Source organism: Salmo trutta, unplaced genomic scaffold (genome assembly GCF_901001165.1).
Source record: "Salmo trutta unplaced genomic scaffold, fSalTru1.1, whole genome shotgun sequence".
NCBI lineage: Eukaryota > Metazoa > Chordata > Actinopteri > Salmoniformes > Salmonidae > Salmo > Salmo trutta.
In genome coordinates, this window is record NW_021823237.1 from 2,678,919 (window position 1) to 2,692,469 (window position 13,551).

At 48.4% G+C, this 13,551-nt stretch overlaps 3 protein-coding genes across 18 annotated transcripts in view; 2 read left to right on the forward strand and 1 right to left on the reverse strand.

The window, feature by feature from the left end:
• LOC115189842 (protein artemis) overlaps window positions 1-8,838 on the forward strand; it is a 162,185-nt gene extending 153,347 nt beyond the window's left edge. The window contains exons 17-21 of one of the 14 annotated variants that reach the window (XM_029748360.1): window positions 7,832-7,938; window positions 8,149-8,209; window positions 8,286-8,395; window positions 8,637-8,675; window positions 8,715-8,838. The gene's annotated coding sequence lies outside the window, so the exon portion shown is untranslated. Of the gene's footprint in view, window positions 1-7,831; window positions 7,939-7,977; window positions 8,000-8,148; window positions 8,227-8,285; window positions 8,396-8,597 lie in introns of all 14 variants that reach the window. The other 13 variants (XM_029748358.1, XM_029748357.1, XM_029748361.1 and 10 more) reach the window with 13 other exon arrangements.
• Window positions 1-10,538, forward strand: part of LOC115189845 (protein artemis) — a 27,712-nt gene extending 17,174 nt beyond the window's left edge. The window contains exons 12-16 of one of the 3 annotated variants that reach the window (XM_029748367.1): window positions 100-188; window positions 6,678-6,772; window positions 6,870-7,938; window positions 8,149-8,209; window positions 8,550-8,838. In XM_029748367.1, coding sequence (XP_029604227.1) covers window positions 100-188; window positions 6,678-6,772; window positions 6,870-7,567 — 882 coding nt within the window. In that variant the 3' untranslated portion in view covers window positions 7,568-7,938; window positions 8,149-8,209; window positions 8,550-8,838. Of the gene's footprint in view, window positions 1-99; window positions 189-6,677; window positions 6,773-6,869; window positions 7,939-8,148; window positions 8,210-8,549; window positions 8,839-9,729 lie in introns of those variants that run through there. The other 2 variants (XM_029748368.1, XM_029748369.1) reach the window with 2 other exon arrangements.
• Window positions 10,534-13,551, reverse strand: part of LOC115189846 (heat shock 70 kDa protein 14) — a 39,675-nt gene continuing 36,657 nt past the window's right edge. Inside the window, exons 10-13 of the mRNA XM_029748370.1 lie at window positions 11,956-12,168; window positions 11,345-11,506; window positions 10,971-11,038; window positions 10,534-10,696 (exon numbers count right to left, since the gene is read on the reverse strand). Of these exons, the coding sequence (XP_029604230.1) occupies window positions 10,618-10,696; window positions 10,971-11,038; window positions 11,345-11,506; window positions 11,956-12,168 (522 nt within the window). The 3' untranslated portion in view covers window positions 10,534-10,617. The remainder of the gene's footprint in view (window positions 10,697-10,970; window positions 11,039-11,344; window positions 11,507-11,955; window positions 12,169-13,551) is intronic.

Genomic DNA, 13,551 nt, shown 5'->3' on the forward strand with positions numbered 1-13,551 from the left:
CCTGCCTGCCTGCCTGTCTGTCTGTCTGTCTGTCTGTCTGTCTGTCTGTCTGTCTGTGTCTGTCTGTGTGTGATACTCTTCTCTTCTTCCTGTTTTCAGATCAAAGACTTCCTGTCTTATCTCCAGCCCGTCAACATCTACCCCAGTGTCGTTCCTATTGGCCGAACCCACGCTGATGTCAGCCAGCTGTGAGCCAGTCATCCTCTATACACTGAATGTCTTCTCTACACCCCAACCCCCTTACACCCTAATACCCCAACCCCCTAATACCCCTACACCCTTATACCCCTTACACCCTAATACCCCAACCTCCTAATACCCTTACACCCTAATACCCCTACACCCTTATACCCCTTACACCCTAATACCCCAACCCCCTAATACCCCTTACACCCTAATACCCCTACACCCTTATACCCCTTACACCCTAATACCCCAACCTCCTAATACCCCTACACCCTAATACCCCTACACCCTTATACCCCTTACACCCTAATACCCCTTACACCCTAATACCCCAACCCCCTAATACCCCTTACACCCTAATACCCCTACACCCTTATACCCCTTACACCCTAATACCCCAACCTCCTAATACCCCTACACCCTAATACCCCTACACCCTTATACCCCTTACACCCTAATACCCCAACCCCCTAATACCCCTACACCCTAATACCCCTACACCCTTACACCCTTATACCCCTTACACCCTAATACCCCAACCCCCTAATACCCCTACACCCTAATACCCTTACACCCTAATACCCCAAATCCCTTACACCCTAATACCCCAACCCCCTAATACCCTTACACCCTAATACCCCTACACCCTTATACCCCTTACACCCTAATACCCCAACCTCCTTACACCCTAATACCCCAACCCCCTAATACCCTTACACCCTAATACCCCAACCCCCTAATACCCTTACACCCTAATACCCCTACACCCTTATACCCCTTACACCCTAATACCCCAACCGCCTTATACCCCTTACACCCTAATACCCCAACTGCCTTATACCCTAATACCCCAATCCCCTTATACTCCAAACCCCCCTTACACCCGTATACCCCAACCCCCTTACACCCCCTTACCCCTAATACCCCAACCCCCTTATACCCCTTACACCCTAATACCCCAACCCCCCTTATACCCCTTACACCCTAATACCCCAACCGCCTTATACCCCTTACACCCTAATACCCCAACTGCCTTACACCCTAATACCCCAATCCCCTTATACTCCAACCCCCCCTTACACCCGTATACCCCAACCCCCTTACACCCCCTAATACCCCAACCCCCTTACACCCTAATACCCCAACCCCCTTACACCCTAATACCCCAACCCCCTTACCCCCTAATAACCCAACCCCCTTACCCCCTAATACCCCAACCCCCTAATACCCCAACCCCCTTACCCCCTAATACCCCAACCCCCTAATACCCCAACCGCCTTACACCCTAATAACCCAACCCCCTTACACCCTAATACCCCAACCCCCTAATACCCCAACCCCCTTACACCCTAATACCCCAACCCCCTTACACCCTAATAACCCAACCCCCTTACACCCTAATACCCCAACCCCCTAATACCCCAACCCCCTTACACCCTAATACCCCAACCCCCTTACACCCTAATAACCCAACCCCCTTACACCCTAATAACCCAACCCCCTAATACCCCAACCCCCTTACACCCTAATACCCCAACCCCCTTACCCCCTAATAACCCAACCCCCTTACCCCCTAATACCCCAACCCCCTTACACCCTAATACCCCAACCCCCAACACCCTAATACCCCAACCCCCAACACCCTAAAGGCGTCAGCATGCTTTAGTTTGTTTTAGCTGAACAACACGTGAGCCCCATAAATCCCTTAAAAGACCTTCGCTTGAAAGATGAGAAAAAACATCAATAGTACGGTTTGTCCATTGAGACGCCGTAGCCATTATACACTTCCTGAAAATAATCACAATTAATTAACCCGGCTAGCTGAACCCCGGCTAGCTGAACCCCGGCTAGCTGAACCGTAGCCATTATACACTTCCTGAAAATAATCACAATTAATTAACCCGGCTAGCTGAACCCCGGCTAGCTGAACCCGGCTAGCTGAACCGTAGCCATTATACACTTCCTGAAAATAATCACAATTAATTAACCCGGCTAGCTGAACCCCGGCTAGCTGAACCCCGGCTAGCTGAACCGTAGCCATTATACACTTCCTGAAAATAATCACAATTAATTAACTCGGCTAGCTGAACCCCGGCTAGCTGAACCCCGGCTAGCTGAACCCGGCTAGCTGAACCGTAGCCATTATACACTTCCTGAAAATAATCACAATTAATTAACCCGGCTAGCTGAACCCCGGCTAGCTGAACCGTAGCCATTATACACTTCCTCAAAATAATCACAATTAATTAACCCGGCTAGCTGAACCCCGGCTAGCTGAACCCGGCTAGCTAAACCGTAGCCATTATACACTTCCTGAAAATAATCACAATTAATTAACCCGGCTAGCTGAACCCCGGCTAGCTGAACCCCGGCTAGCTGAACCGTAGCCATTATACACTTCCTCAAAATAATCACAATTAATTAACCCGGCTAGCTGAACCCCGGCTAGCTGAACCGTAGCCATTATACACTTCCTCAAAATAATCACAATTAATTAACCCGGCTAGCTGAACCCCGGCTAGCTGAACCGTAGCCATTATACACTTCCTGAAAATAATCACAATTAATTAAAGACAACTCAACATTCAAGTTGTTGTCAAAATTAGTCGCACAATTTCACATCTAACTAAGATGTTTGGTGCAGTATTTCTCTATGAAAAAATGTGCATGAAAACGAGTTCTCTTGTTGACGTAGGGGCGGAGACTTCGGCTCAGAACTTCGGCTTGCCTCCAGAAAGACATTTAGTACCTGAGCAGCCGAAAAAACCCTCTCCGAAGTCCAAAATGAACAAAAATGTCCCAAAATGTTAACATAATACACTGAACAACAATATAAACACAACCATGTCAAAGGTCTGACTGAGTTAGTTCATATGAGGAAACCAGTCAATGGAATGCATTCATTAGGCCCTAATCTATGGAGGTCACATGACTGGGGATACAGATATGCGTCGGTTGGTCACAGGTACCTTTAAAAAGAACAGGTAGGGGTGTGGATCAGGAAACCAGTCAGTATCTGGTGTCTCCACCATTTACCTCAAGCAGCGCGACACATCTCCTTCACATAGAGCTGATCAGGCTGCTGATTGTGGAATGTTGTCCCACTCCTCTTCAATGGCTGTGAGAAGTTACTGGATATTGGTGGGAACTGGAACACGCCGTTGTACACCTCGATCCAGAGCATCCCAAACATGCTCAACGGGTGACATGTCTGGTGAGTATGCAGGCCATGGAAGAACCATGGGGCCCATACCATAACCCCACCTCCACCATGGGGCCCATACCATAACCCCACCTCCACCATGGGGCCCATACCATAACTCCACCGCCACCATGGGGCCCATACCATAACCCCACCGCCACCATGGGGCCCATACCATAACCCCACCTCCACCATGGGGCCCTCTGTTCACAACGTTAACATCAGTAAACCGCTCGCCAACACAACACCATAAAAGCTGTCTGCCATCTACCAGGTACAGTTGAAATCGCGATTCACCCGTGAAAGCACATTTCTCCAGCGTGCCGAACTGCAGTCAGGTCAAGACCCTGCTGAGGACGACGAGCTTCCTCAAGACGGTTTCTTACAGTTTGTGCAGAAATTCTACTGTTTCATCAGCTGTCCGGGTGGCTGGTCTCAGATGATCCCGCAGGTGAAGAAGCCAGATGTGGAGGTCCTTGGCTGGTGTGGTTACACGTGGTCTGCCGGTTGTGAGGCCGGTTGGACGTACTGCCAAGTTCTCTAAAACGATGTTGGAGGCGGCTTATGGTAGAGAATTGAACATTAAATGATCTGGCAACAGCTCTGGTGGATATTCCTGCAGTCAGCATGCCAATCGAATGCTCCCTCAATGTGAGAGCTCTGTGGTAGTGTTGTGACAAAACTGCACATTTTAGAATGGCCTTTTATTGTCCCCAGCACAAGGTGCACCTGTGTAATGATCATTCTGTTTAATCAGCTTCTTGATATGCCACACCTGTCAGGTGGATGGATTATCTTGGCAAAGGAGAAATGCTCACTAACAGGGATGTAAACAAATCTATTCACAACATTTTAGAGAAATACGCTTTTTGATGCATATGGAACTTTTCTGGGATCTTTAATTTCAGCTCCTGAAACATGGGACCAACACTTTACATGTTGCGTTTATATTTTAGTTCAGTGTATGTGTATGAACTCTACCGTACTGTTATATTGTAGATGAACTCTACCGTACTGTTTCGTCTGGGAAGCATGCGGATTTAATCCAATGCTGTTGAATCCATGACAGGACTGTGGATAATTAGGCCTGTGTGTGTTCAGTGCATTGGGAAGTATTCAGACCCCTTCACTTTTTCCACAGCCTTATTCTAAAATTGATAAATACCCCATAATAACAAAGCAAAAACAGGTTAAGACATTTTTGCAAATGTATCAAATATATAAAAAAAGAAATCACATTTATATAAGTATTCAGACCCTTTACTCAATACTTTGAAGGACCTTTGGCAGAGATTACAGCCTTGAGTCTTCTTGGGTATGATGCTACAAGCTTGGTACACCTGTATTTGGGGAGTTCCTTCCATTCTTCTCTGCGGATCCTCTCAAGCTCTGTCAGGTTGGATGGGGACAGCTATTTTAAGGTCTCCAGAGCTGTTCGATCAGGTTCAAGTCCGGGCTCTGGCTGGGCCACTCAAGGACATTCAGAGACTTGTCCCGAAGCCACTCCTGCGTTGTCTTGGCTATGTGCTTAGGGCCGTTGTCCTGTTGGAAGGTGAACCTTCACCCCAGTCTGAGTTCCTGAGCGTTCTAGAGCAGGTTTTCATCAAGGATCTCTCTGTACTTTGCTCCGTTCATCTCTCCCTCGATCCTGACTAGTCTCCCAGTCCCTGTCGCTGAAAAACATCCCCACAGCATGATGCTGCCACCACGCTTCACCGTAGGGATGGTATTGGCCAGGTGATGAGCGGCGCCTGGTTTTCTCCAGACTTAACGCTTGGCATTCAGGCCAAAGAGTTCAATCTGGTTTCTCATGGTCTGAGAATCCTTTAGTTGTCTTTTGGCAAACTCCAAGCGTGCTGTCGTGCCTTTTACTGAGGAGTGGCTTCCGTCTGGCCACTCTACCATAAAGGCCTGATTGGTGGAGTGCTGCAGAGATTGTTGTCCTTCTGGAAGGTTCTCCCATCTCCACAGAGGAACTCTGGAGCTCTGTCAGAGTGACCATCGGGTTCTTGGTCACCTCCCTGGCCAGGCGGCCAGCTCTAGGTAGAGTCTTGGTGGTTCTAAACTTCTTCCATTTAAGAATGATGGAGGCCACTGTGTTCTTGGGGACCTTCAATACTTCAGACATTTTTTTGGTACCCTTCTCCAGATCTGTGCCTCGACACAATCCTGTCTCGGAGCTCTACGGACAATTCCTTCAACCTCATGGCTTGGTTTCTGCTCTGACGTGCACTGTCAACTGTGGGACCTTATATAGACAGGTGTGTGCCTTTCCAAATCATGTCCAATCAATTGAATTTACCACAAGTGGACTCCAATCAAGTTGTAGAAACATCAAGGATGATCAATGGAAACAGGAAGCACCTGAGCTCCATTTGGAGTCTCATATCAAAGGGTCTGAATACTGATCAGGTGTGACACTGATGTGAATGAGCTTTCTGTGTACCGTAATTTCCGGACTATTAAGCGCACCTGAATATAAGCCGCACCCACTGAATTAAATTTTTTTTATTTTATTTTGAACATAAATAAGCCGCACATGTCTATAAGCCTCAGGTGCCTACCGGTACATTGAAACAAATGAACTTTACACAGGCTTTAACGAAACACGGCTTGTAACAAAAATAAATAGGCTTTAACGAAACACGGCTTGTAAAAAAAATTACAAAATTAGCAGTAAGCTTTAGTTGTCTTTTTGCACTGAGTCAATTCCTCAGGCTGCTGTTTCCAACGTCTTATCATCGACTCATTAAGACCAAGCTCCCGTGCAGCAGCTCTATTTCCTTTTCCAACAGCCAGATCAATCGCCTTCAACTTGAAAGCTGCATCATATGCATTTCTCCGTGTCTTTGCCATGATGAGGGTGACAAAATTACTACCGTAATCAGAATGATGGGAAGTTTGAGAGCGCTCAATTTAATCTAAAAAGTAAACAAAAAAGTTGTTTTACCTTAACCCGTTTGGCAATTTCATTGGTCTAATGAAAGCTTCATGCCGCCAAAAAACTGAGCACGTCACAGAATGTGTTTTTTAGGAAAAAAAAAATTGAAAGCGGGAAAAATCCATATATTAGCCGCGTCATTGTTTAAGCCGCGAGGTTCAAAGCCTGGGAAAAAAGTTGCGGCTTATAGTCCGGAATTTACGGTAGATGGATTGAATAATTGTCTTCCTCCATTGTAGAATAAGGCTGTAACGTAACAAAATGTGGAACAAGGGAAGGGGTCTGAATACTTTCCGAATGCACTGCATTTGTTACTGTATGTGTGAATGTGTAACCGTCTGTCTCCAGGTTGAAGTCTATGTGTAGGGACGTGTCCTCTTCAGCTGTGGTCTACAGACCTCTGGGAGCACTGAAACGCACCAGACCAGAGCAGCAAACCCACGGTGAGTCTCTCTCCTGACCACAGCCAGCTGTCCCTTCCAACCAGCCTTTCTACATTATGTCACCGCTTTGTGATTGGCTCTGTTTTTTTTATATCAGATGTGGACCGTGCTGATTGGCTGTTTGAGGGGGCGGACCTGGCCCCTGTCAGGAAGAGGGTGATGATGCAGGAGGCCACACCCACAACGCTCCCTAACCCTCCCGATGAACCTCTTCCCCTCACACCTCTCATCACAGGAGACTACATGGACTGTACCGAATCTAATGACGATGATGATGAGGAGGAGGGGAGAGACCTGGAGGAAGAAGAGAGAGGTGGGGAGGAGAGAGACGAGGGGTCTGTATCTAATTCTGGCCCCCCTCCTCGCTGGGAGGAGTTTTTCACCACGGAGATACTGACGGACAGCCAACCAAACTCCTGCTCTCACACAAGCCCCTCCCACTCTACACTCACAGGCTCCCAGACCCCAGAGCTGTTTGTTGATGACTTCGTCAAACTCCCCTCGCCGTCAATTTCTCTCTCGGCTGGGCGAGGCCCCAGTCAGGCTGACGGCATGCTCATCCAATCAGAAGACCGGTGTCAGGGAGATGCATTGACCAATCTGGATGCTGGGGGGGAGGAGTGTGGCAGCCACACTCACCAATCAGAGCCAACGGAGTCTCAGTTGTCATCGGACTTTGACATCCCGTCTACGCCGGACTCACACCGACCCGGACCAGACGAGCTCAGCGATCTGTACAGGAGACTGGCCGCTGGAGAGGAAGTGGTCACCAGGACAGGAAGTCAGTCGCTCTGACCCTGTCTAACTCTTTGTATATAGACAGAGGGAAGAGGAAGCGAGACATTCCACCCACTAGTTGTTTCTGATTCATAGACAGTCAATGAGCTGAGCAAAGCCAGCTGCTAATGCAGTGGTGCCTATGGGAGAGCAGTCCACCTTAAGCAGTCTGGAACATTGTGGCCATGATATACAGTAGCTTAGTCATTTCCCAACCTTAGCACCCAATGATCATTCCATCCAGGTGACTATTTTAAAATGGTGGAAGCCCTCAATGTCCAGGTTATATGTGTGAGAGGGGTCCAGGTTATATGTGAGAGGAGTCCAGGTTATATGTGAGAGGGGTCCAGGTTATAGAGGAGTCCAGGTTATGTGTGAGAGGAGTCCAGGTTATGTGTGAGAGGAGTCCAGGTTATAGAGGGGTCCAGGTTATATGTGAGAGGAGTCCAGGTTATGTGTGAGAGGAGTCCAGGTTATGTGAGAGAGGAGTCCAGGTTATATGTGAGAGGAGTCCAGGTTATGTGTGAGAGGAGTCCAGGTTATATGTGAGAGGAGTCCAGGTTATGTGTGAGAGGAGTCCAGGTTATAGAGGGGTCCAGGTTATAGAGGGGTCCAGGTTATATGTGAGAGGGGTCCAGGTTATGTGTGAGAGGAGTCCAGGTTATAGAGGGGTCCAGGTTATAGAGGGGTCCAGGTTATATGTGAGAGGAGTCCAGGTTATGTGAGAGGGGTCCAGGTTATGTGTGAGAGGAGTCCAGGTTATGTGTGAGAGGGGTCCAGGTTATGTGTGAGAGGGGTCCAGGTTATATGTGAGAGGAGTCCAGGTTATATGTGAGAGGAGTCCAGGTTATATGTGAGAGGAGTCCAGGTTATATGTGAGAGGAGTCCAGGTTATATGTGAGAGGAGTCCAGGTTATATGTGAGAGGAGTCCAGGTTATATGTGAGAGGAGTCCAGGTTATGTGTGAGAGGAGTCCAGGTTATGTGTGAGAGGAGTCCAGGTTATATGTGTGAGAGGAGTCCAGGTTATATGTGTGAGAGGAGTCCAGGTTATAGAGGGGTCCAGGTTATATGTGAGAGGGGTCCAGGTTATGTGTGAGAGGAGTCCAGGTTATAGAGGGGTCCAGGTTATAGAGGGGTCCAGGTTATATGTGAGAGGAGTCCAGGTTATATGTGAGAGGGGTCCAGGTTATGTGTGAGAGGAGTCCAGGTTATGTGTGAGAGGGGTCCAGGTTATGTGTGAGAGGGGTCCAGGTTATATGTGAGAGGAGTCCAGGTTATATGTGAGAGGAGTCCAGGTTATATGTGAGAGGAGTCCAGGTTATGTGTGAGAGGAGTCCAGGTTATGTGTGAGAGGAGTCCAGGTTATGTGTGAGAGGGGTCCAGGTTATATGTGAGAGGAGTCCAGGTTATATGTGAGAGGAGTCCAGGTTATATGTGAGAGGAGTCCAGGTTATATGTGAGAGGAGTCCAGGTTATATGTGAGAGGAGTCCAGGTTATGTGTGAGAGGAGTCCAGGTTATATGTGTGAGAGGAGTCCAGGTTATATGTGTGAGAGGAGTCCAGGTTATATGTGTGAGAGGAGTCCAGGTTATATGTGAGAAGAGTCCAGGTTGTGTGAGAGGAGTCCAGGTTATATGTGAGAGGAGTCCAGGTTATATGTGAGAGGAGTCCAGGTTATATGTGAGAGGAGTCCAGGTTATATGTGAGAGGAGTCCAGGTTATATGTGAGAGGAGTCCAGGTTATATGTGAGAGGAGTCCAGGTTATATGTGAGAGGAGTCCAGGTTATGTGTGAGAGGAGTCCAGGTTATGTGTGAGAGGAGTCCAGGTTATGTGTGAGAGGAGTCCAGGTTATGTGTGAGAGGAGTCCAGGTTATGTGTGAGAGGAGTCCAGGTTATATGTGTGAGAGGAGTCCAGGTTATATGTGTGAGAGGAGTCCAGGTTATGTGTGAGAGGGGTCCAGGTTATATGTGAGAGGGGTCCAGGTTATATGTGAGAGGGGTCCAGGTTATATGTGAGAGGAGTCCAGGTTATATGTGAGAGGAGTCCAGGTTATATGTGAGAGGAGTCCAGGTTATATGTGAGAGGAGTCCAGGTTATATGTGAGAGGAGTCCAGGTTATATGTGAGAGGAGTCCAGGTTATATGTGAGAGGAGTCCAGGTTATAGAGGGGTCCAGGTTATATGTGAGAGGAGTCCAGGTTATATGTGAGAGGGGTCCAGGTTATAGAGGAGTCCAGGTTATATGGGTCCATCTGTTATAGAGGGGTCCAGGTTATATGTGAGAGGGGTCCAGGTTATATGGGTCCATCTGTTATAGAGGAGTCCAGGTTAAATGGGTCCAGGTTATATGTGAGAGGGGTCCAGGTTATATGGGTCCATCTGTTATAGAGGGGTCCAGGTTGTGTGAGAGGGGTCCAGGTTATATGGGTCCATCTCTGTTATAGAGTCAATGGATGATTGTCAAGAACCCACAATGTCTTCCTCGCCTGAAAATAGTTGTCTGTTTTTGTCCAACTTCAAGTCAATTGATTAATGCATATATACGATTTCATGTGTGGCGCCTAGGAATTATCTAGACCTTAGCCATGTCCTACCTTGTTATAGAGACACCTTACCCATGCCCTACCTTGTTATAGAGACACCTTACCCATGCCCTACCTTGTTATAGAGACACCTTACCCATGCCCTACTTTGTTAGAGATACCATACCCATGCCCTACTTTGTTAGAGAGACACCTTACCCATACCCTATATACACATGTACCCTACCAGTGCCTGCTGCACACCTGGCCTATCAGGGCCAAGAGAAACCACAGCGACGCCCCTCAACCACCCTGTAAATGTTCAGTAGGGAACACAGACCTGCAGTCTCCTCCTGCCAGGCTGAGAGACCACAGATAGACTAACGCTGTTCGTAACTGGAGAGAATAAAGGAAGTCTGTTGCAGCTGTTCGTAACTGAAGAGAATAAAGGAACTAAGTTAAACCAGAATGTCTTTATTTAAACTTTAAAAAGGAACTTTAACAACAAGTAAAATGACATTAACTTGGAGCTGGTGGTGAAATCAGGAGACTGCTGATATACTGATGGCTTCAGTCTTCCCACTGTTCTGCTCCACACAGCTCACATGGAGAGACCCGTCCCTGAAACACACACAGGTTACACCCCGGTCCGAATACACGGTCCGGTCCAGTCCACATACATACACTGTCCGGTCCAAATACACGGTCCACACACACGGTCCGGTCAGAATACACGGTCCACATACACGATCCGGTCCACATACACGGTCCACACACACGGTCCGGTCAGAATACACGGTCCACACACACGGTCCGAATACACGGTCCACACACACGGTCCGGTCCAAATACACGGTCCGGTCCACAGCTGAAACAGAGTGCTGCTGGGAGTTACCTCTTCATGGTTACCACGGCATCAATGTCATGGTTGTCCTCTTTGGTCTCCAGGTCTCTCAGAACAATCTGCAGACAAGAGAGACATGCTGGCTCTCTGGTGGAGGGGGGGGTGTGTGTGTGTACCTTGGCCAGTCTCTCTGGCTGCTCTGTGGTTTTCTGGTGGAGGGAGGGGGTGTGTGTGTGTGTGTGTGTGTGTGTGTGTGTACCTTGGCCAGTCTCTCTGGCTGCTCTGTGGTTTTCTGGTGGAGGGGGGGGGGGGGGTGTGTGTGTGTGCGCGTACCTTGGCCAGTCTCTCTGGCTGCTCTGGTGGAGGGTGGGTGTGTGTGTGTATATATGGTGTGTGTGGTGTGGTGTGTGTGTGTGTGTGTGTACCTTGGCCAGTCTCTCTGGCTGCTCTGTGGTTTTCTGGTAAAGCTCCAGACAGAGGGATGCCAAGCGGCCAGGACCAGACAGGATGTGATGTCGCCGAGCAGGAAGGGGCGTGCCCGAGGGGAGGAGCACAGAGAACACCTCAGCCCCTGTTTCATCCACCTCCTGTCAATCACACAGATTAGCTAATCAGAAGCTGCTCTATTAGTCACTGATCTGTGTGTGTGTCTGTCTGTGTGTGTGTGTGTGTCTGTCTGTCTGTGTGTCTGTGTGTCTGTGTGTCTGTCTGTCTGTGTGTGTCTGTCTGTCTGTGTGTGTCTGTCTGTCTGTGTGTGTCTGTCTGTCTGTGTGTGTCTGTCTGTCTGTGTGTGTCTGTCTGTCTGTGTGTGTCTGTCTGTGTGTGTGTGTGTGTCTGTCTGTCTGTGTGTGTCTGTCTGTCTGTGTGTGTCTGTCTGTCTGTCTGTGTGTCTGTCTGTGTGTGTGTCTGTCTGTGTGTGTGTCTGTCTGTGTGTGTGTCTGTCTGTGTGTGTGTCTGTCTGTGTGTGTCTGTCTGTGTGTGTCTGTCTGTGTGTGTCTGTCTGTGTGTGTCTGTCTGTGTGTGTCTGTGTGTGTACCTTGAGCAGAATGTCTGAGACACAGGCTTCCACGGTAACAGACTCTGGGGAGGAGCCAATCTCCCGGCCGACTAGAAGGCCCGCCTCCATCGCTGCGCCGACCGCGATGACCTCATCAGGAGGGGCGGAGCTTAGCAGCTCCACGTCAGCGAACAGATCTCTGATCATCTGCTGCAGCCGAGGGATCCTCGCAGAACCCCCACAGAGAACTACCTGGAACACACACACCGTTAAACCCCCACAGAGAACCACCTGGAACACACAACATTTGAACATCTTGGCCATGTGCTGTTATAATCTCCACCCGGCACAGCCAGAAGAGGACTGGCCACCCCTCATAGCCTGGTTCCTCTCTAGGTTTCTTCCTGGGTTCTGGCCTTTCTAGGGAGTTTTTCCTTGCCACCCCTCATAGCCTGGTTCCTCTCTAGGTTTCTTCCTAGGTTTTGGCCTTTCTAGGGGAGTTTTTCCTAGCCACCGTGCTTCTACACCTGCATTGCTTGCTGTTTGCGGTTTTAGGCTGGGTTTCTGTACAGCACTTTGAGATATCAGCTGATGTAAGAAGGGCTATATAAATACATTTGATTGATTGATTTCTGGGTTCCTGTAAGGATCCTGGCAACGCTGTTCTGCACAAGCTGCAGCCTGTGGATGCTTTTTGAGGGGAGACCACCAAGGAGAGCATTGCAGTTGTCATGACGTTGGCCTGTGGGTAAGGTTTATGACCCCCCATAAATACCTTTCTCCCTTCCCTCTCTCTCTGACCCCACTGAAGGACTGTTGAATAGCCTTTGTTAAATATAGAGAGTCTGGGAACATCAAACAAGTGGGGGGAAAGGAACCATATTTCAGTAATAAAACCAGTTGGAAATATGCTTTGGAACGTAATGAGTATGGATGTCAGTTCGGTTGTCATCTGAGACATTATGACTGATGACAGGACGACAAACTGTACCTGGGAAAGTATACACATTCTAGTTATCATGATATTGAAATTGTTTGTTAGGAGATTAAATGTAATTTTAGCTTCCAATTGAGAGAATTGGGTTTTCATAAGGAAAGTGCCCTGCTTGATCAGTGGCCCGCCCCTGTGAAGAAACGTGGGTTATAAACGATGAAACACACCCTTCTCCCCTCGCCACTATATAAGACAATGACCAATGTTCTCCAGGAGTTCCACTACGTGAGGTCTGCAGCCTCTGCGTTACAAGGACACACATGTCAAGTACAGAACTAAGCCAACCTCGGTGTGAGCTTTGGTTGTGAATGGTATGAACTTTGAACTCTTATTCACTACAGAAGTAATACTTCCTAGCCGGTGAGTTAGCAGCGGCCGCTGTAGACGTGGGCTAGGAAAGGACGGACGACGGATCCAGTCTAACAGACGGACGAAGATACCACCACGTATCCAATTTACCACCAGAGACATTCTTCCGAGGACAGGAAAATCTGTTGGCCAACCCGGCCAGCATCTACGACCAACCTACCGAAGCGCAGCTCAGAGTAAATATTTATTGCATTTTCCTTTTCCAAATGGGCGGTAATTTAGAATGCATAAGATAATGTATGTACGATAGCATAGCTGCTGTTTCTTTGTTC